We start from the raw sequence: 23,357 nt of genomic DNA, 5'->3' as shown, positions 1-23,357 counted from the left end.
GAAATCTGGTGCTACTAACTACCTTGTTTTTTTGCCGCGACAAAATCTATCAGCCTCAACCCATTACTGTACGTTATCTCGTGGAGGCTAATCTTTCCGACTGTTTGACCAAAAATCTCTTCCTTCCCTATCTTTGCATTAAACTCCCCCAAAACGATTTTAATATCATGGGCGGGGCATCGGTTATATTCTCTCTCTAGGCGCTCGTAGAAGATATCCTTGGTCTACTCGTCTTTGTCTTCCGTCGGGGCGTGGGCACAAATAAGGCTGATATTGAAGAATTTGGCTTTTAAGCGGATCGTGGCTAGCCTCTCATTCAGCCAAATTTATGCCTCGTGTTATGGCAGCTATAGTATAGTTCGTCACCGTTTGGTGTTGTAGTGATGCCATTCCCAGTCCATTGCACTTCTCCGCCAGCGTGTATACTGCACCTTCTCTATAAAGAGTGCGGACATTCCAGGTGCAGATCCGCAAATCATGGTCCTTTTTTCGTTTGCGTGGGTCGTGAACGTTGGGGGTCCGTTTTTATTATTCCTTTGTTTCTCAAAGTAGTTCTTATAGTTTTCCGGGGGCGGGTTATTGGCCCAGCGCCCCAACCGCATGTGGGACTGCGCCTGTATCCCTCGTTGTGGTGAGCCGCTTGCTCCAATATCCGACGCTCGCCTCCAGTCGCCCCTAACCTGGGAACAGACGCTGATGTTGGCCATTAGTTATTTGAAGGCGCCAATAACTCACCTTGTCATCTCGAGTATCATTGGCACTCAGTATTTAATTAAGAGCCAGTGCCACCTGACTCCTCACTTAGAAGCTACTCCGCATAAAAACGGAGCTTTCCACCTTCCGCAATCTGTGGACGCGCCCGGTAGCTTTCAGCTAAGCTTCCACCACCAGGATAACCAGGGGCTCATAGTTATCCCGTGTCGGCCGGGATTTAATGATTTAACTATAAATGCCATATAAATGTATACTTCGTTTACCTATCACTATATTCAACTTTGGACGCTGCGTCAGCAGAGTTTATCGTTAGGTTAGGTAAGAGCGGTAGTCCTTTACAGGCTCAATTAGACAATGTTTAGTCCTATGTAACACCACAGTAGCGACAGACCAAGGTCTCAGGTGGGAATCGAACCCACGACCCCGCACGCTGGTAGCGTGCTCGAATTACCAGAGACGCTACCGACTACCGAGACGCTTAGGCTATCGTTAACACATAGCCAATTTTTTTGTTTGTTGTTTTTTGAGATCAAAAGGAAAATAATGGAGGAGATGCTTTTTGAAAAAAAAAATAAATTTTTTTGGGACACTCTAATATACATACATATATGTATCAATAAAATGCTTTTGTATTTTTTTTACAAAAAAAAGTTGTTAAAACGGCAGCAATTCTTTTTGTCAAAAATGTGTATATGAGATGTTCAGTAATGCTTTCGCATCAATTCTCCTTGGCGCCTTTAGCAAATTGTATGACAGCATATTCTCCAGTAAGCATCCAGTCATTCGTTTTCGAAGTTAGCTCTTCAGCCAGACCTGGTTTCAAGCCGCAAATCAGATCAGCCTTAACTGTGCGTAGAGTACACAAATTAGAAGGATTAAAACCTCGTAGGCACTTTTGAAAGTTCTCAGTTGGATCCCAATTGAAGTCGCCTAAAAGTTTGCGATAGTTCAAATCCCCTTTAAAGATAATGAGTAGCGACGTTGATAGAAGTTGATATAGACCAGGTGCTATATCGTTCATTCTAAAAATATCAAAAAAAATAAACTGTTATAAATCTTGGCAAAATAACTTATAAACAGGAAATAATACTGTCAGTTAATCAATGACTTAACTATTCTTATAACTTTTCCTCTTATCACATACTAGCTGAACCGGGCCCGCTCCGCTGCGCCTTCTTTTACTTTATATGGAACAAAATTATCTTTTAAATATTTCTTTAGACAATTAAAGAGGTTTTAGTGAAATACCATGCTACGAAACCTCTATATTTATATCGCTTGACTAACAATATTAATCCCTTTATCTGAATCCCATTTGATCTTAATTGGTCTATGAATTCTCTCGGGTGTTTTAGGATCATTTAAGTGTGGTTGTTTGGTATACCCCATTCTTAAAAGACTTTATTCGAGCCCTATATTCTCATGGGGATTTTATGAGTGGTAAGGCCCCCAAGGTGGTGGTTGGTGGGTTAAAGAGTGGTATGGCCCCCAGAAACGTGATCCCGAATGTGGGTATCAGGCGTCCCTCGACTACTTGGCCCCAAAATTGGTTATCAAATCCGTTTTCTGTTCACAATTGCCTTTCATTTGAACCCCTTACTGCAAAAGTCAGCAAATATGTCCGGTTTGGCGTATGAGCGCTAAAAACTATCAATATCGAGCTCCAATCTCTTTAAGACCCAAATTGTCATGGTGACCAAATACGTCCTATTTTGGGATTGTAATGTTGATATTAGATTCGTGGTCTACTCCCAAATCCTTTCATTTGAGACACATGACCGGTTTGGGGGGTGTTTTGGGGGATGGGGTGGTCATTCAGTGACTTGACCCTGAAAATATGTATCAGATTCGTGTTCTACTCTAAAATACCTCTTATTTGAGTCCCACATTGTAATGGTCAGCAAATACGTCCTATTTGGGTGGTGAAGTGGCCTCATAGACACTTTACCGCGAATATTAATATCAGATTCGTTCTTTACTTCCAAAGACCTTTCATTTGAGCCCCATATTGCTGTGGTCACAAATTTGTCAACTTTGGAGGTAGTTTTTGGGGAGAGGCGGCCCCCCAAACACTTGGTCCCACATTTGGATATCAGATTCGTATTCTACACTCAAATACCTTTTATTTGAGCCCCATATTGCTATGGCCAGTAAATAAGTTCTATTTGGGTGTGTTTTGGGAGGGGGTAGACCCCAGAATCTTGTTCCCAAATTTGCATATCAGATTCGTATTCTCCTCGCAAATACCTTTCATTTGAGTACCACTTTGCCATGGTCGGTAAATATGTCCGATTTAGAGGTGTTTTGGGGGTTGGGGCGTTCCCCCAAATACTTGGTCCGACAATTAGATATCAGATATGTTTTCTAATCTCAAATACCTTTCATTTGAGTCCCATACTGTCGTGTTTGGTCTATATATATATATTTGGTAGGTTTTGGGAGTGGGCGGCTCCCTAGGTACCCCATCCGAAATTTGGATACCAAATTTTTGTTTTTAGGTTACTGTAAGACAGCACATAGAATTTCGCTTAAATCGCACCACACATCTCCCAGATCTGACGTTTTTGAAAATTAGGCTAAGGGGGAGGGTCCGCCCCCCCCTTCAGATATCAACAAGTAAAAGCGTGCTAAGTTCGGCCGGGCCGAATCTTATATACCCTCCACCATGGATCGCATTTGTCAAGTTCTTTTCCCGGCATCTCTTCTTTGGCAAAATAAAAGGATATAAGAAAAGATTTGCTCTGCTATTAGAGCGATATTAAGATATGGTCCGGTTTGAACCACAATTAAATTATATTTATGTTGGAGACCTGTGTAAAATGTCAGCCAATTCGAATAAGAATTGCTCTCTTTGTGGGCTCAAGAAGTAAAATAGAGAGATCGATTTATATGGGAGCTGTATCGGGCTATAGACCGAGGAGGCTCAAGAAGTCAAGATCCCATCTCGGTTTATATGGGAGCTATATCAGGTTATGGACCGATTTGAACCATACTTGGCACAGTTGTTGGATATAATAACAAAATACTACGTGCCAAAATTCATTCAAATTGGATAAGAAAAGCGCCCTCTAGAGGCTCAAGAAGTCAAGACCCCAGATCGGTTTATATGACAGCTATATCAGGTTATGAACCGATTTAAACCATATTTGGCACAGTTGTTGGATATCATAACAAAATACTACGTGCCAAAATTCATTCAAATTGGATAAGAAATGCGCCCTCTAGAGGCTCAAGAAGTCAAGACCCAAGATCGGTTTATATGACAGCTATATAAGGTTATGGACCGATTTGAACCATACTTGACACAGATGTTGGATATAATAACGAAACACGTCGTGCAAAATTTTATTCCAATCGGATAAGAATTGCGCCCTCTAGAGGCTCAAGAAGTCAAGACCCAAGATCGGTTTATATGGCAGCTATATCAAAACATGGACCGATATGGCCCATTTACAATACCAACTGACCTACACTAATAAGAAGTATTTGCGCAAAATTTCAAGCGGCTAGCTTTACTCCTTCGGAAGTTAGCGTGCTTTCGACAGACAGACGGACGGACGGACGGACAGACGGACGGACATGGCTAGATCGACATAAAATTTCACGACGATCAAGAATATATATATACTTTAAGGGGTCTAAGACGAATATTTCGAGTAGTTACAATCAGAATGACGAAATTAGTATACCCCCCATCTTATGGTGGAGGGTATAAAAATGTAGTACACCATTTTCACCACGGGATTATGCACCATCTGTGAAAATTTCAAGAATATCGGTTCAGCCGTTTTTGAGTCTATACGGAACATACACACAACCAAACACAAATTGATTTTTATATATAAGAGAGATAAGAAGTCTTACCTATAGAACTCATAGGGTGTCGTCCAAAAACTCTCCCTGGCTTCAATTTCAAATATACCATTATTGAAATAGCCTAAACATTGTTTACCAAAATCACTTAGGTCAGCAGTCGCATGATTCTCCATGTATTTCAAAGCGTTTTGAACATCGGGAGGTGTTGTATCCGAAACAAACCAAGGCATTGTTTTTACATGAAAACGTACCATGTCCGTTAAATTATGCTCTATCAAATATTTGCCCAATAGCAAATCGGTAAATAGTTCAAAACCAGCATTATCACATACAAAGTCTACACACCGCTTTTGGGTTTTCTGCTGTTGCGCCATTCCACTTTGTATGCAATTCCAAATGTGGACACAGTCATCTGTTAATATATTCCCATTAAGACTATCCACAAGTTTATTGAGATTGTCAAGAGGTTTAACATCTTGGCCAGTACTTAACGAGAGGTCACATTTATTGCCCCAAAGGTTTAGCTAGAATAGGGAATAGAATTAAAAAATGCTTCCGAAAATTATTATTTATTTAAAACAACAAAAATATTTGAGGTTATAACAGAAAGTCTGTTGAAAATGGGACTGGAGTCATTTTTTGCTAAAACAGCAATACTGTCCGCAGTTTTGAGATTGCAAAATTGTGACAGAGGCATAAAAATGCCATAAAAACTTGTATAGTACATCTTATCTCCTAATAAGACAATCTTTTGTTACAGCAAACATTTTTCCTTTGCTTTACTTACAAAATTCTCTGAGTGTAAAATTGGAAAATTTATCTATTTCCAGTTTCCAAGCATACACATATTCAGTTAAATTTTTACTTACCTTAAGCATATGCGAAAATGATTCAAAATTATTTCCCAATGTTTTGGTATTTCTTATCAATTCTACCATGGCACCAATGGAAATATGTAGTGCGTGCATTTTCTGCGGACTGAAATAGTCGTATTCCCTTAAGCTATTGGAAGATCTAAAATAGGAATAAACCCTTCTATATAAATAACATTCAGCATAAAGCCAACAGATGTTGTAGAAGGATGCGTCGGCTGGTAGAGTTGACAAAAATTTGTTCCAAAGTTCAATATCATTATCGTGTTCTAAAAATTAAGGGTACAGATAGAGCTTAAAACTCAGACAGGGAATTATGAGCTTATACATACCGTTGGGCTGGAAGTTTTCCAAGGGACCGTTATTTGCTATGCTATCCTTGAGTTTTTCTATGCTGGTAAGTACTTGAGTAATATCGTCCTATTAAAGAAACACAGATTTTTGGTAAGGTTAAGTTTGTTTGAAAAGAGGGTGCGGATATTAATCCCGTTTTGCCACTATGGGCATACACCTTAGCCAGTAGTTGGCTTGTTGTGCGCTCTAAATACTAAAAAGTAACCTCGAAAGAGAAAATTTAAGTCAGGAATTCCGTGCTACCTAATTGTTTTCCATACCACGCCCCTTAATTGATTCATGTCTGGTATTGTGTCCCCAACTAAGTGCCGGTGGCTGTTAGCCACGAAAGGTGGGCAATGACATCCAACGTCTCATCATCTTTCCCACATGCCTCATATATGCTATCACTTGCCGCACCGATTTTGCTCAAGTGTATATATGTGTCCCGTTATGATGCCGAAAGCTATACTGACCTCCTTCTTACTTCCTTTCAGTAATAGCCTTGTCTTCTCATGAACTCTCTCTGGGATTTTCGTTGTCCTGCCGACCGTTTCGTTGTTTCACGGTGTTACTTCCGCGTTCATATCCCATGCCCTTAACTCGGACTGCGTTAACCCGAAAGGATTCAGGTTATGCAAATTTATTGACGGTTCTCTGGCCTTCACTGTCAAATTGTCATGTTCATTTCAATTTCATTCCCCCTTACTCAGCTATGGCCCGGCATCCAAAAGATGCGAATGGTGCCATCCTTAGAGAAAGCGTTAATCTTCTCCTTACACTCCAAGACTGTTCGTGCCCATACCCTTCTGGTTGCTTTGCTCCGATGGTCAACTTCCTGTCCGTTAAGATGTTCAAACTCGACCTGCTCTCTTTAATACCGCTTCACCTCATTCATTCCGTGATCGCCCGGATCTACGTCTGCAGGAGCGTATTATGGTCAGATAGTCAAAGAGAGATATCAGTCCCTGGGTTCTCAATGTAGACCCCCACCCCCTTTTTTCTCTGGCTTCGATCCATCTGTGTAGCATGATTTTTCAGATGGCAATACCAGAGTTCCGTCAATCCAAGACTGTGTTGCTGGCAGCAGTGCCTCGCAATCAACCTCAAGAATCATCTCAGGTATTCGATCGAAAACCTCTTCCATTCCTTCCAGGTTTCCTATCATCGCCACGATTATACCACGATGGTATAACCTGCTCCATTTCATTATCCATTCTCCCATCGGCTTAAGTCTTATAGCCACAGTGGGTGCCTCATACTAACTCCATATGTCTATTGGTCGGATATCTAGTATAGTCTCCATTGCACTAGGGGGCGTGGTCCTCATCGCTCCGCCTATGCCATTCTCCCATCGTCTTAAGTCTTATAGCCACAGTGGGTGCCTCATACTAAATCTGTATGTCTATTGGTCGGATATCTAGAATGGTCTCCATTGCCTTAGGGGCGTGGTCCTCATCGCTCCGCCTATGCCAAGGCAACATGTTTTCTGTGCCTGTTATATTATCCTTGCGTTGAACTTTTTCTCCTCCGCCGTCTACATAGTGCCCAACACCTGTGAGCCTTCTCAGTACCCTCCCGAATGTGACACTTCCAATTAAGTTTCAAGATCATTCCTAAGTATTTAACCTTGTCAGATTTCGGAATCGTCTTATTGAGGAAACGAGTCTTTCGTCTTCCTCGTGAACAGGCATATTTCAGTCTTCTCTGGCTTAACATTGAGACCTCTGGGTCCAGCCCAGTCATATGCCATATGCAAGACTTTTTCGGCCCTTCTGCATAGCTCGACCGGATCAGTCCACCAAACTACTGAGGCGTAAGTAAGTATTGGTCTAATCACGCTCCTGTAGGGCCAGTGGACTATCCTCGGATTCAGGCTCCATTTCGAGCCTACGGCCCGTCTACATAGTGCCCAACATCTATGAGCCTTCTCAGTACGTTCCTGAATGTAATTTTTGCAACTCAGTTTCTTGTCCAAGATCTTCTCTTAGTATTTGACCTTATCGGATATCCATATCGTTCTCCTGAGCAAACGTGGTGCGTCAAATTGGACCACCTTCGTCATCCTTGTGAATAGCCAGATTTTAGTCTTCTCTGGATTAATAATGAGACCCCCAGTCGTATGCCATATGCAAGACCCTATCGGCCCTTCTGCATAGCTCTTTCGGCCCTTCTGCGTAGCCCTTACCCCTTTGAAGTAACGTCGTCTGCATAGCACACGAGTTCAAATTCCTCCTCAGTCAGCATCCATAATAGGTTATTTGTAGTGGTTACCCATAGCAGTGGCGATAAAATGCCCCACTGTGGTGTGTCTTGTGCAACTGTCTCCCTTATATGTATGTGATGGGACCCCCAATTTATCCACCTGTTCCTTAGCATTTGGTTTGTCCAGTCTCCATTTGCTCCAATTTGCTCAATTTTTTTTCAAATACTCGTAAAATTTTATAACCTTTTCAACGATGTAAATTTTTTTTAATCTACAATTTCACAAATACCCAGGACACCTTGACTAAAATTTTCAAAAAAAAAAAAAAAACAAGTAAAAGCGTGCTAAGTTAGGCCGGGCCGAATCTTATATACCCTCCACCATGGATCGCATTTGTCGAGTTCTTTTCCCGGCATCTCTTCTTAGGCAAAAAAGGATATAAGAAAAGATTTGCTCTGCTATTAAAGTGATATCAAATGATATCAAAATGTCAGCCAATTCGAATAAGAATCGCGCCCATTGGGGGCTCAAGAAGTAAAATAGAGAGATAGATTTATATGACAGCCATATCAGTTTATGGACCGATTTGAACCATACTTGGCACAGTTGTTGGATATCATAACAAAACACGTCGTGCAAAAGTTCATTTCAATCGGATAACAATTTCGCACTCTAGAGGCTCAAGAAATCAAGACCCAAGATCGGTTTATATGGCAGCTATATCAGGTTATAAACCGATTTGAACCATACTTGGCGCAGTTGTTGGATATCATAACAAAACACATTGTGCAAAATTTCATTCCAATCGGATAAGAATTGCGCACTCTAGAGGCTCAAGAAGTCAAGACCCAAGATCGGTTTATATAGCAGCTATATCAAAACATGGACCGATATGGCCCGATACAATACCAACTGACCTACATTAATAAGAAGAATTTGTGCAAAATTTCAAGCGGCCAGCTTTACTCCTTCGGAAGTTAGCGTGCTTTCGACAGGCAGACGGACGGACATGGCTAGATCGACATAAAATTTCACGACGATCAAGAATATATATATTTTATGGGGTCTCAGATACATATTTCGAGGTGTTACAGACAGAATGACGAAATTAGTATACCCCCATTCTATGGTGGAGGGTATACAAATTGTTATAAGTCCAATAACTAACAAACCGTTAGAGATCTACTAAACATTTCATGTTTTTTTTGTAGGGTTTTACGAGCTCTATAATTAAAAAAATATAATCACGCCGATCGGCCCATAAATGTAACTATTTGGCAAGCAAGTCCAAATATGCCATAGATCGGCCTCTGGTCCCCACTAGGGTCCCAAGTTTCGCATGCTCATTGTAAAACACTTCAACATTGACTATGTACAGTTTCGTGTACTTATCTCTACCCGTCGAAAAGTTCCAGAATTATTTCCAAGATTTTTCGATTTGGTAACACTGTGCGGCACCCATTTGCCGGTTAAGATATATCTGTAGGATAACCAAGAAGTATATCGATACGATAAATTGTAACCGGAGAACGAGAAACCGACTCTATTTGTTAATGTTTTGTGATTTTGTTGTTAACTGGAGTATGGATTTATGTCCTCCACTGTAAATGTAGAAATCAATATATTTTGCTTAGATCTTTGGTTAAAAAGTTGTGATTCACTTTTATGTCTATTGGACCACTGCAACGATGCATTTTGGGGTGTACCGCTTGGGGTGTTTCCCATTATTTTCTTTTACCTGCGAATATGTACTTCCACTCAAATCTTTCTTCATAGAATCCAAAAGACTATCCAAGATATTGGGTATGCGATGTCGAAATGTGTGATAGGCAAAACTTTTCTTATAAACACCCCTCAAATGTTGCCCCCTGGGTGTTTCGATGTCAAGAATTCCCTGTTTTAAATCAAAATCATTTGCACTTGTTGCCTAAAACATTAGAAAAAAAAAAATACACATATATGAGAAAATACTTTTTGCTTTATTTTAATCCATTATATAATTTTCTTACCATTGTAACTTTGTTTCCAATATTAATAAGTGGACTAAATGGTGTAATTCTTTGTTTACTTGCCCACTTGTCTTTAAGTATATAATGAACCTTCCTCCTGGCTAGTATGTTTACAATTGTCGACATCAGAAAATACTTTGCTCTCTAACAAAAATATCATGTGTTGGAGTCAATACATATCCTAGTAGGGAATGCAACTAGTGCCATATAGGTATCTAATGGTTGTATCTATAACAATGGTATCTATTATTAAAACATAAGGAAAGTTGAAATGGAAAGTCCATTTCAGGTCAAATAGGAATGAGTTTAAAAACAACGTTCAAAATAATCCATATGGAAAATTTGCGAGAAATCGGTTATCATATGTGGCGCCAAATATGGGTGCCAAGAAGTCAAATTGAAGGATTGGTATAAATTGGACCATTGTGTGTTTTTGGAACTTTTCGCTCTCTAGAAGTTCTACAAGTCAAATTGAGATATCGGTTTATATGGACCTAGTTGGTCCATTTACTGTATAGATTTTAATAATTATGATTTTGTTCTTTACGATTAGGTTAAAATTGTACGTTTTCAAGGTTAAGTTTGTCCGATTTTCGAGAGGACAGTCTCAGTGGAGAGTCAGGTGGTACTGACTCTTAATAAAATACTGAGTGCCAATGATACTCGAGATGACAAGGCTAGTTATTGGCGCCTTCAAATAACCAATGGCCAACATCAGCGTCTGTACCCAGGTTAGGGGCGGCTGGAGGCGAGCATCGGATCTTGGAGCAAGCGGCTCGCCACAACGAGGGATACATGTGCAATCCCACAAAACCCATGCGGTTGGGGCGCTGGACCAGTAAAACGCCCCCGGAAAACTGTGAGAACTGCAGGAAACAAAGGAATAGTAAAAACGGATCCCCCAACGTTGACGACCCACGCAAGCGAAAAAAGGACCGTGATTTGCGGATCTGCATCTGGAATGTCCGCACTCTCTATAGAGAAGGTGCAGTATACGCGCTGGCGTATGTATTAGAGAAGTACAAGGCAGATATTACCGCCTTACAGGAAGTGCGATGGACTGGGAATGGCGTCCCTACAACACCAAACGGTGACGAACTATACTATAGCTGCCATAAAACGAGGCATGAATTTGGCTGTGGATTTGTGGTTAGTCGGAGACTGAACCACCTTTTCTCCAGGTTTACTTTGGTGGATGAGAGGCTAGCCACAATCCGCATAAAAGCTAAATTCTTCAACATCAGCCTTATTTGTGTCCATGACCCGAGGGAAGACAAGGACGAGCAGACCAAGGATATTTTCTACGAGCGCCTAGAGAGAGAATATGACCGCTGCCCGCTCATGATATTAAAATCGTTCTAGGAGATTTTAATGCGAAGATAGGGAAGAAAGACATTTTTGGTTCTACAGTCGGAAAGTTTAAACTCCACAAGATAACGTCCAGCAATGGGTTGAGGCTGATAGATTTTCATTTCATTTCAACATAAAAATATTCACATGGCTGTCACCCGATCAAAACACGAGGAACCAAATTGATCACGTTGTGATAGATGGAAGGCATTCATCCAGGGTGCTAGATGTACGATCGAACCGTGGAGCGAATATAGATTCGGATCATTACCTTATTGCAGCAAAGGTTTGCACCCGTTTGAACATGGCGAGGAATGTACGATATGACACTGCACGGAAGCTGGACATTGAAAAGCTGCAAATACAATAGATAGCAGCGGCATACTCCACTTGACTGACCCAATTGCTTGGTGAAAACACTCCTTGTTCCGATGATATAATTGGGCAGTGGCAAACCATTGTCCATTCCATAGAAAATGCCGCGAAATCTGTACTTGGGTACCGGAAGCCTCCTTAAAGAAACCCATGGTACGACCAAGAGTGTCGAGATGCTGCTGAAGCCAAAAATGCGGCATATAGACCAACCCTGCAATCAGAAGCAACGCGCCAGATGAAGGACAGGTATCGAGCGAAAAGGAGAGAGAAGAAACGTCTATTCCGCAGAAAGAAAAAGAAAATGGAAAGGAGTGAGTGTTAGCGAATTCTACCAAAGAAATAATCATCAAACCGATGGCATTGGTGCAGGCACATCCTCCAGCAGAGACAAGGAAGGAAATCTGGTAACTGACACAGATAGCATGCTGAGGATATGGAAAGAACATTTTACCCAACTGCTAGTGTCCGACGTTGGCGGTGAAGAGGATACCGCGGAACCAATCAATGATGATGGTACAGAATGTTTACCTCCTTGTCAGTATGAGGTCCAAGTAGCAGTGATCCGACTACAGAACAACAAGGCAGCAGGAGCCGACGGGTTACCCGCTGAACTATTTAAGACCGGAGGCGACACGCTGATAAAGCGTATGCATCAGCTTAGCTGCGCAATCTGGCTAGAAGAAAGCATACCCGATGATTGGAACCTCAGCTTATTATGTCCCGTACACAAGAAAGGAGACAAGACGGAATGTGCCAACTACAGAGGAATAAGTCTCTGCCCCATCGCATACAAGATACTATCGAGCGTACTATGCGAAAGATTAAAACCTAAAGTCAATGAGATAATTGGGCTCTATCAATACGGCTTTAGACCTGGTAAATCCACCCTAGACCAGATATTCACACTGCGCCAACTCCTGGAAAAGATCCGAAAATGACAATTCAGCACATACCATATCTTTGGTAGCCGCTTTCGCTACCCCTTTACGTTGAAAGGTATTTCAAGCCATGTCTGAGTTTGGTATCCCTGCAAAATTAATAAGACTCTGCAGGATGACACTTGCTGATACTCGTTCCTCAGTAAGAATAGGAAAAAAGCATCTTCGAACCATTTAATACCAAATGAGGTTTCAGACAAGGAGACAGCCTCTCGTGTGATCTCTTTAATATACTGCTGGAGAAGATCATACGAGATGCAGATGTGAATAGATATGGCACACTAATCACAAGAGAACACATGCTACTCGCCTATGCCGACGACATCGACATCATAGGTCGGTAACCGGAAGTAGTAACTGCTGCCTTTGGGAGAATCTAAAGAGAGTCAGTGAAAATGGGTCTGGCAGTAAATGGAGATAAGACGAAATGAATGGTTTCAACTCCCAAAACACCTTGTACAATCGAGCAGATAAAGAAAATGGAGAAAGTTGGGATCCACAACTTTGAGATAGTCAAAAACTTTTTCTACCACGGCACCGTCGTAACCGAAACGCATGACTCCAGTTTTAAGATAAATACTGGCGAACAAATATACTGGCAAACAGATGCTACTTTGGACTAAGTAATCAGTTGAGAAGCAAGGCCACCTCTCGACCGACAAGGATTACACTATACAAGACACTGATACTACCCGTGCTGTTATATGGTTCTGACGCATGGGTACTTGTGAAAACAGATGAGGCAGTGCTTGGAGTATTTGAGAGAAAGATTCTTCGTAAAATATATGGACGACGATTCTTCGAGCTGTATGACGACGACAGCATAGTTACACGCATCAAAATACAACGGCTGCGTTGGCTAGGTCATGTTGTCAGAATGGATGAAGAAGCTCCAGCAAAGAAGTCTTTTGAAGGTAAACACGGTGGTACACGCAAACCGGGAAGACCAAAAGCCCGATGGAAAGATCATGTGGTGGGAGACACCTCGCAACTTGGTGTCAGAGATTTTAGAATGAGTGCATTAGATCGAGGCGCTTGGAACGCTATTCTACGTTGAGCTAGTGGAACAAATGTTCTATCATAGCCAATTAAAGTAAAGTAAAGTTTGCAGTATATATCTGACCGTCATCCATTATGCCCTTGCACTAGACCCAATTTTCGTCGTTAATGGGTCGAAAATTTAAAATATTTGATTATAAAATTTTTCTATTGTAAGATCAAATAAGTTTAGCTGATAGCTTTCGTCGTTGGTGTCTAGTTTTTTTATGCTTATTATAATTTTTAATTATAATAAATAAATAATATAATATAAGCTTATAAATATTATAATTTTTTTAAAATCATTCCTTTTAATTGAACTAATTACTTTTAATTAATAATTTTTTATACAAATTTAAATACATACATATGTATATGAAGAAAGATCACCCAAATATTTCTAGATGATGGTGGCAATTGGCTACTTTCCAACTCGAATTCATGCATGTGCGTATAAGGGGAGAGGGGTTCTTAAGAAAATAAAATGTCAAATAGGCAATACTGATAACGAGTAATGCAGCAAACCAGCTATGCACATTAGCCATTGATCGTTCGTTCACCGTAACAGTGTTGTCAAAAAACCTATGTTCAAATGCTTAATGAATTGTTTGATAAAAATTTGAATCATCCCCAATTTTAACATTTTTCTAGGAAAGTGTCAGTATTTTTAGAATTGACATCTACTCCACACACGCAGTGAATTCTCTTTGGACAAAATGAGTGGTTCGGTTTTGTAACCTACCTACATACATATTTATAAAATTATCTGGAATATGTTTGTTGTAGATATTTATAGACAAAATGCACATTGCTTTCTCTAGTTCGTTTTTAGAGATATAGGATTTCCAAAGAAAGTTCCATTTACTTTAAGCGCAAAATACCTGAGTGTTTTGCTAAACAAAAAAATTAACTTTAAATCCAACATTAGAGGGCACAAAATTCAACATAAAACCGTTAACTGTGTGCCAAAGATATATACGACTCCTGGTCGTACTATAGGTTTCCTGCAGTAGGATTCTGGTACGGATTTCGCGGCATTTTCCATGGATTGCTACTGCGCCGTTACATCATCGGGGCAAGGAGTGATTGTATCAAGCAGTTATGTCAATTGAATGGAGTATGCCAATGCCATATGTTGTGTTTGCAGCTTTTCAATGCCTATCTTTCGTGCATTATCAGATCGTAGTTTTCTGGCCACGCTTAAGCGGCTGTGAACCTTTGCTGCAACAAGATAATGATACGAAATGAAATATGAAATATTCGTGTAAGACCCCATAAAGTAAATATATTCTTAACCATCATAACGTTTTAAATCGATCTAGCCATGTCCGTCCGTCCGTATGTCGGAAAACACGCTATCTTTCGCACTTGAAGTTTTGCACAAATACTTCTCATAAGTGTAGGTTGGTTGGGATTGTAAATGGGCCAAATCGGTTCATGTTTTGATATAGCCGCCATATGAACCGATCTGCCGCTTTGACTTCTAAAGCCTCTAGAGAGTGCACTTCTTATCCGATTTGGCTGAAATTTTGCATGCAGTGTTTTGTTTTGACTTTCAACAACCATGCCAAGTATAGTCTAAATCGGTTCATAACCTGATATAGCTGCCATATAATCCGTTCTGCCGATTAGAATTTTAGAGCCTCTAGAGAGTGCACTTCTTATCCGATTTGGTTGAAATTTTGCATGTGGCATTTTGGTATGACGTCCAATTGCTAAGTATGGTCTAAATGGGTTTATAACCTGATGTAGCTGCCATATAAACCGATCTTGGGTCTTGAATCCTTGAGCATCTAGAACATGTCGCCTTGGCAAAGGCGGAGCGATGAGGACCACGCCCACTAGGGCACTAGAGACTATTCTAGATATGCGACCCATTGACATACTGATTAAGTGTGGGGCAGCTACTGCGGCTATGAGACTTAAGGAGAATGGATTGATGATGATAACAGCTCATACCATTGAGGTATAATTGAGGAGACGATAGGTAATTTGTAAGGAAGGGAAGAGATTTCCAATCGGATACCTGAGATGAACTTTGAGGTCGAGTGAGAGGCACTGCTGGCAGCGGTGCCAATCCAAGAGGATTGACAAAACCCTAGTATTGCCATCTGGAAGATCATGTTACACGGATGGATCAAAGCTAGAGGACAGAGTGGGCCTGGGGGTCTACATTGAGTACCCAGGGACTGAGGTCTGTTTTAGACTGCCTGACCATAATAAGGTCCTACAGGCAGAGATCTGGGCGATCACGGAATGCGTGAGGTGGTGTGGTACTAACGCGAGGACTTTGAGTGTGAACATCTTTACGGATAGTAAAATGGCTTTAAGGGCAATAACAAGCAGGACGGTAAGGCCACGAATAGTCTTGGAGTGTAAGAATCAGATTAACGCCTTCTCTAAGGAAGGCACAATCCACATCGTTTGGGTGACCGGACCATAATGGAGTAAGGGAGACGATTTGGCAGTGAAGGTCAGAGAATTGCCGTCGATAAACTTGATTAACCGGAAGCCTTTCGGGTCGACGCAGTCCGAATTAAGGGCGTGGGCGACAAACGCACATAACACGCGAAACAGTCGTTAGAACGGCGAAAATCCTATGGGGTGATCCGGATCGTGAGAGGACTTACTGAAAGGAAGTTAGAAGAATGTCAGTATAGCTTTTGGTGTCATAACAGAACACATAAGATTACGAGCTCACTTATGCAAAATCGGTGCGGCAAGTGATAGCATGTGATGATGATGAGACGTTGGAGCATTTATTGTATCATTGCCCGGCTTTCGCAGCTAAGAGACACCGGCTCCTTTGGTGGGGATATGTCTGGTATGACATGAACCAACTTAGGGGAGTGATATGGAAACCAATTGAAGATTTTGTAAGTAGAGCGGAATTGCTAACTTAAAATTTTCTTTTTCTTGGTTACTTTTTAGTTTTTTAAAGCGCACAACAATCCGATTACTGGCTTAGGTGTATGTCTATAGTGGCATGGGACAGATTAATATTCGCACCATCTTTTCAATCTAACCTATACGATTTGACTTAAATTTTCCACAATGTCTGCTGCCATGGTCTCCAACAGCCAAACCGCACATGGTCCGAATGAGTTCATAATCTGATATAGCTCTAATAGCATGTACATTTTTATCCACTATCTGCCTATAAAGAGATAATGGGCAAAGAATTTGACAAATGCGATCCATTATGTAGGTCAGGGAGGGTCTGTCAGAAACTCTGACGTATATGACATACATTTACAACTTCTAATACATGCGCCGTAAACCTAGCCAAAAAACAAGTTTTTGACAGAGTTAAACAATAGTAAGGAAATATTTCAAACTTTCGTAAATTAATTGCTGTGTTTTATTTTAGTCTTATCCAGGGGACGTAAGATGTTTTGCATAAAATATCAGTGCAAAGTTCTACTAGTAAGTTATCGATAACGTGCAATAAATAGTAAGATACGATTAATCGTGATTTGCACTATGAGTACTAAACTAAAACACAGCAAATAATTATGGCCACACTGGTACATATGTTAGGTGTGTCTATAACAGAATACATCTAAGTTCAAATACTGTCGAGAATATCAAAAACATTTCCAGTTGTTCCCGCTCAAAAATGCTGGTTGCAGTTGAGAATATCTTAACGTAATCAACAGCTCCGCAAGGCGCTGACTATAAAAAAAAGTTAAATCAAACACTTTTTTATACCCACCACCGAAGGATGGGTTTATATTCAATTTGTCATTCCGTTTGTAACACATCGTAATATTCATTTCCGACCCTATTGGGTTGCCCAAAAAGTAATTGCGGATTTTTCATATTGACAAATTTTTTCACAGCTTGTGACTCTGTAACTGCATTCTTTCTTCTGACAGTTATCAGCTGCTAATTTTAGCTTGCTTTAGAAAAAAAGTGTAAAAAAGTATATTTGATTAAAGTTCATTCTAAGTGTTATTAAAAATGCATTTACTTTCTTTTAAAAAATCCGCAATTACTTTTTGGGCAACCCTATATATATATATATATTCTTGATCAATGCGTAAAAATCTAAGACGATCTAGCCATGTGCGTCCGTTTGTCCGTCTATCTGTTGAAATCACGCTACAGTCTTTAAAAAATAGAGATATTGAGTTGAAACTTTGCACAGATTCTTTTTTATTCATAAGCAGGTTAAGTTCGAAGATAGGGTATTTCGGACTATATCTCGATGTAGCCCCCATATAGACCGGTCCGTCGATTTAGGGTCTTAGGCCCATAAAAGCCACAATTGTGATATGATTTTTTTGAAATTTGGGACAGTGAGTTGTATTAGGCCCTTCGACATCCTTCTTCAATTTGGTTAAGATTGGTACAGATTTGGATATAGCTGCCATATAGACCGATGTCTCGATTTAAGGCTTTGGGCCCATAAAAGACGAATTTATTGTCTGATTTCGCCGAAATTTGGGACAGTGAGTTATGTTAGGCCCCTCCATATGTTCCTGGAACATGGCACAGATCGGTTCAGAATTCGATATAGCTATCAAATAGACCGATCACTCGATTTAAGGTCCTTGGGCCCATAGAAGGCGCATTTATTGTCCGATTTCGCCGAAATTTGCGAGAATGAGTTATGTAAGGCCCCTCGACATCTTTCTGCAATATGAAACAGATTGGTCTTGATTTGATTATAGCTGCCATATAGACCGTTCTCTGGATTTAAGGTCTTGGACCCATAAAAAGCGCATTTATTGTCCAAAGTCGCCGAAATTTGGGATAGTGAGTTGTGTTAGGCCCCTCAACATCCTTCTTCAATTTGGCTCATTGGCTCAGATCGGTTCAGATTTGGTTATAACTGCCATAAAGACCGATCTCTCGATTTAAGGTCTTGAGCCCATAAAAGACGCATTTATTGTCTGATTTCGCCGAAATTTGGGACATCCTTCTTCAATATGGCTTAGATCAGTCCAGATTTGAATACAGCTGCCATTTAGACCGATCTCTCTATTTAAGGTCTTGGGCCCATAAAAGACGCATTTATTGTCCGATTCCACCGAAATTTGGGACAGTGAAATGCGTTAGGCCCTCCGACATTCACCTTCAATTTGGCTCTGAACGGTTCAGATTTGGATATAGCTGCCATATAGACCGATCACTCGATTTAAGGTTTTGGGCCCATAAGGCGAATTTATTATCCGATTTCGAAATTTAGGACAATGAGTTGATTTAAGCCCATCGACATACTTCTGCAATATGGCACAGATCGGTTCGTAGCCAAAGTTTGTAAGTAATGCTGGCAACATTTGTGAGGTACTATGCCATGTAAAACTTCTCTCCAAAAGAGGTGTCGCACTGCGGCACGCTGTTCGGACTCGGCTATAAAAGGGAGGCCACTTATCATTGAGCTTAGACTTGAATCGGACTGCACTCATTGTTATGTGAGAAGTTTGCCCCTGTTCCTTAGTAGGATGTTCATGGGCAAAATTTGCATTTACATACCTTACGAGTAAACATGAGATACGGCGATAGAGTTAAAAAAAGGCATTTTTTTAGTATTTATAATATTTTTTTATTGTTTATTTTCTTCTTCGGTTTGTTTTGCAGTGTTCTTAAATATCTTAATATTTTCTTTGTGTTCTATAATTTATTTGTGGCTTTTTTTCATGTAATTTTTCACAGTTCACAACCTTACAAAATGGAAAGAAAAAATTTATTACATGCTGTTTGAATACATCTCTAAATGTAATGTCATTGTTGTTGTTGTTGTTCTTCACTGTTTTCATTATGCTGCCTTAGGTGATGGCAGGAGAGAGTGAGTTTAGAATCTCTAAAATCCTCTCAACCAACAACAGGGTTGACTCTCTTGCTTGCTATATATGTGTGTATATATATTTGTTGTTGTATGTATGTTTGGACATTTTTAAATATGATTTGCTTGCACAAATACAAGTATAACTAAATTCGAAAAATTCAAACAGGACTGTGATTGTTCAATGTTTTTGTTGCAATTATTATTTGTGTGTGTTAGTTTTTTGTAACTGCCTTTCTTCTGGTTTAGTGGTTTTTGTAAATTTTTATAAGTTTTAACATAAAAGACATACAATTTCTCTTGCATTTATTTTAAAGAGTTGCAGTTTGCTAGTTTGGTTTATAAACATTTTTAATTTGATGTGTTTGCGCGCCTGTATCTTCGTTTTGTATGGATGGGTAGGAAAAAAGAGTAGGAGGTTAAAAATAAGTGCTAATTTCTTTTTTTGTTGGTTGTTTTTTGTTTTTTTTTTGCTGTTAGATTGTTGAGTTACAAAATCTTCAATTGTGTCGCTTGGTTTGTTTTTGTTTTCTTGGTATTTGATTTGGAAATTTAGCATAGCTTGACTTAGTTGCTTGCTTGCTGCGTTTCTGCTGCTTAGGAGACATATTTTGTTTATGAACTTTCACAAATATATGAAAAATTACATATAATTTGGCACATTTTATATGTTGCTGTGTTTTATTTTTATTTATTTATTTTCGTCTTTTTTTTTCATTCATTAAAAACCTACATTGATACGTATGTTATGGGGGAAGAAACTATAGCAAATCAGGATAAATTAAAGTTAAAATAATTTTTTTTTGTAACAAATGATTGTGAGAATATATTCAAATATTTCTTTTTCTTATATGGACATTTTTAAAAAATTTTTATATTCGTATTACATTTAAACGGTGGATGTTGTTGTTATTTGTTGTGTTCTATTTGTAAAAAAAGAAAATATTTCTTTGTCTTGCTTTCAATATTTCAATTAAAATGTGTGTTTTGTTTTTATTTGCGTGTTGTTGATTTTCAATTTTTGTTTAGATTTTGTAGAAAATGAAAGTTTGTTTTTTGTATGGTTACTTTGGATTTGTCGAAATTGATTGTTTGAATTTTGGGTAAATCCATGCAGAATCCATATAAAATAATTTTTGTCTAAATAGTACTACCGAAGGATGGATCTTAAAGCACATGATTAAATTGGAAGAAACTACCTGGCCCGATGTGCTTCGCTATAGCCTTATGTGTTTGCGGCCCCCTTTTGACGTGGTCCAAATTCGCAAATAATTTGTATCCATATTTAACTCTCAAATAGCATTCATTAGAATCCCATATTGTCCCGTTTGATTTACATGCTCGTTTGAGGCACAATTTTACATTGGGGCGAACCGCCGCGAATGAACCCAAATTTTATATGAGTTTCGTATTGTAATCTCAAGTACCCCATGTTTGTCTCAAGTACCCCAAGTAAATCATCATTTTTGCAATCTCAAGTGCAGGGTGCCCCAAAGAAACTTACAAATAAAACTTTTCACATATGAATGAGTGCTATCAGTTGTAATTTTAAGCTCACTGATAAGGGGCCTCCTTTTTATTGCCGAATTCGAACGCGTACCGCAGTGGTAAGTACCTCACAAATGTCGCTGAAATATTTTTTCTGATCTTATCGCCTGGGTTCGAACCCAGATGTTCAGCGCCATAGGCGGACATGCTAACCTCTGTAGTAGCGCAAAGGTTAGCATGTCCGCCTATGACGCTGAAAGTCTGAGTTCGAACCCAGGCGGTAAGATCAGAAAAAATATTTCAGCGACATTTGTGAGGTACTTACCACTGTGGCACGCGTTCGGACTCGGCGATAAAAAGGAGGCCCCTTATCAGTGAGCTTAAATTGCAACAAATTTGATTTGATTGTGCGGGGAGGGTGTCCAACGCGCGCATCTGGAGGAAGCCCCTAAGTTTATCTCTCTCTCTTTAGTCAGTTGTCTTTATCGCCACTCCTATGGGTGACCAGCATAAATGACCTATTACGGATGCTGACTGAGGAGGGATTTGAACCAGTCTGCTACGCCGACGATGTTATAATACTTCTAAGGCGTAAGGATCCGAACGAGCTATGCAGAAGAGCCGATAGGGTCTTGCATATGGCATATGACTGGGCTAGATACAGAGGTCTGAATGTTAACCCAGAGAAGACTGAAATATGCCTGTTCAAAAGGAAAACGAAGGTGGGCCAATTTGAAGCACCACGTTTGCTCAATAAGACGATTTCCAAATCTGATAAGGTCAAATACTTAGGAATGAATGGAATGTCACATTCAGGAGCGTACTGAGAAGGCTCACAGATGTTGGGCACTATGTAGACGGGCCATAGGCTTGAAATGGGACTTGATTCTTAGTCCATTAGATCTACAGGAGCGGGATTAGACCAATATTTACTTACGTCTCAGTAGTTTGGTGGACTGCTATGGAGAAAAAGTGCAACATAGGCGGAGCGATGAGGATCACGCCCACTAGGACACTGTAGAGTATTCTAGATATCCGGCCCATTGACATACAGATTAAGTGTGAGGCAGCCACTGCGGCTATGAGACTTAAGGCGATGGGAGCAGCTCATACCATCGCGGCATAATGGAGGTGACGATAGGAAACCTGGAAGGAAGTAAAGAGGTTTTCGATCGGATACCTGAGATGAACCTTGAAGTCGAGTGCAAAGCACTGCTGCCATCGACACAGACTTGGATTGACTAAACCCAGGTATTGCCATGTGGAAGATCATGTTACACGGATGGATCAAAGCTAGACAGAGTGGGCCTGGGGGTCTACATTGAGAACCCAGGGACTGCAGGCGGAGATCCGGGTGATCACGGAATGCGTGAGGTGGTGTACTAACGGGAGGACATCGGTGAACATCTTTACCGACAGTAAAATTGCCATAAGGGCAATAACAACCAGGATGGTAAGGTCACGAACAGTCTTGCAGTGTAAGAAGGAGATTAACGCCTTCTCTGAGGATGGCGCAATCCACATCGTTTAGGTGCCGGGCCATAACGGAATTAAGGGAAATGAAAGGGCAGACGATTTGGCGGTGAAGGCCACAGGACTGCCATCAATAAACCTGGTTAACCCAAAGCCTTTCGGATCGACGTAGTCCGAGTTAAGGACATGGGCGACGAATGCGTATGTAACACTGTGGAAAAGCCAAACAGTAGGTAGGGCGGCGAAAATCCTATAGGGTGACCCAGATCGTTAAAAGACGAGGCTATTTCTGAAGGGAAGCAAGAAGGATGTCAGTATAGCTATTGGCATCATAACGGGACACATAGGACTACTAGCTCACTTATGTAAAATCGGTGCGGCAAGTGATAGCATTTGTAGGGCATGCGGGGAAGATGATGAGACGTTGGCATATTTCCTTTGTCATTGCCCGGCTTTCGCTTCCAATAGATACCGGCACTTAGGTAAAGACACAATATCAGACATGAATCAACTTAGGGGAGTGGTATTGAAAGCAATTAAGGATTTTGTAAGCAGCACGGAATTCCTAACTTAAAATTTTCTTTTTAGAGGTTACTTTATAGTTTTTAGAGCGCACAAGAAGCCGATTACTGGCTTTGGTGTATGTCCATTGTGGCATATGGCGGATTAATATCTGCACCCTCTTTTCAACCTAACCTAGTCGGTTGCAATTATGCTCTGGTCTAGGGATCAGCGGGCCTTTAGCGTCGAGAGCTTCTATACTAACGGTTGCGTAGCAACAACGCAATGTGCCTTCCGCGCTCGCTTGAAATTCCTCCTCACAGACTCGTTCTTGGTCGTTATTCGATTCTGCCGTGAGTTAACACATTTCGGGAGTGTGAAAGTGTGGCTAAACCCATAAATGGACTTCAATCGACCATCAGAAATCTGGAAAATATCAATAGATTGAGTTTC

General features: G+C 40.4%; 1 protein-coding gene across 1 annotated transcript; it reads right to left on the bottom strand.

Annotated features, from left to right (window-relative positions):
• Positions 1 to 1,302: 1,302 nt before the first annotated feature.
• On the bottom strand, positions 1,303 to 10,096 carry LOC106087381 (damage-control phosphatase ARMT1). The gene is made up of 6 exons (XM_013252406.2): positions 9,951 to 10,096; positions 9,680 to 9,868; positions 5,735 to 5,822; positions 5,400 to 5,671; positions 4,579 to 5,054; positions 1,303 to 1,736 (listed from the first exon to the last, which is right to left on the bottom strand). The coding sequence occupies exons 1-6, from the start codon at positions 10,074 to 10,076 to the stop codon at positions 1,433 to 1,435; spliced, it is 1,455 nt and encodes a 484-aa protein (XP_013107860.1). The 5' UTR covers positions 10,077 to 10,096; the 3' UTR covers positions 1,303 to 1,432.
• Between the last annotated feature and the right edge of the window lie 13,261 nt (positions 10,097 to 23,357).

Source organism: Stomoxys calcitrans, chromosome 1 (assembly GCF_963082655.1).
Source record: "Stomoxys calcitrans chromosome 1, idStoCalc2.1, whole genome shotgun sequence".
Lineage (NCBI taxonomy): Eukaryota > Metazoa > Arthropoda > Insecta > Diptera > Muscidae > Stomoxys > Stomoxys calcitrans.
Note: the sequence above shows the minus strand (reverse complement) of the source record. Positions and strands in the feature narration are given on the sequence as shown.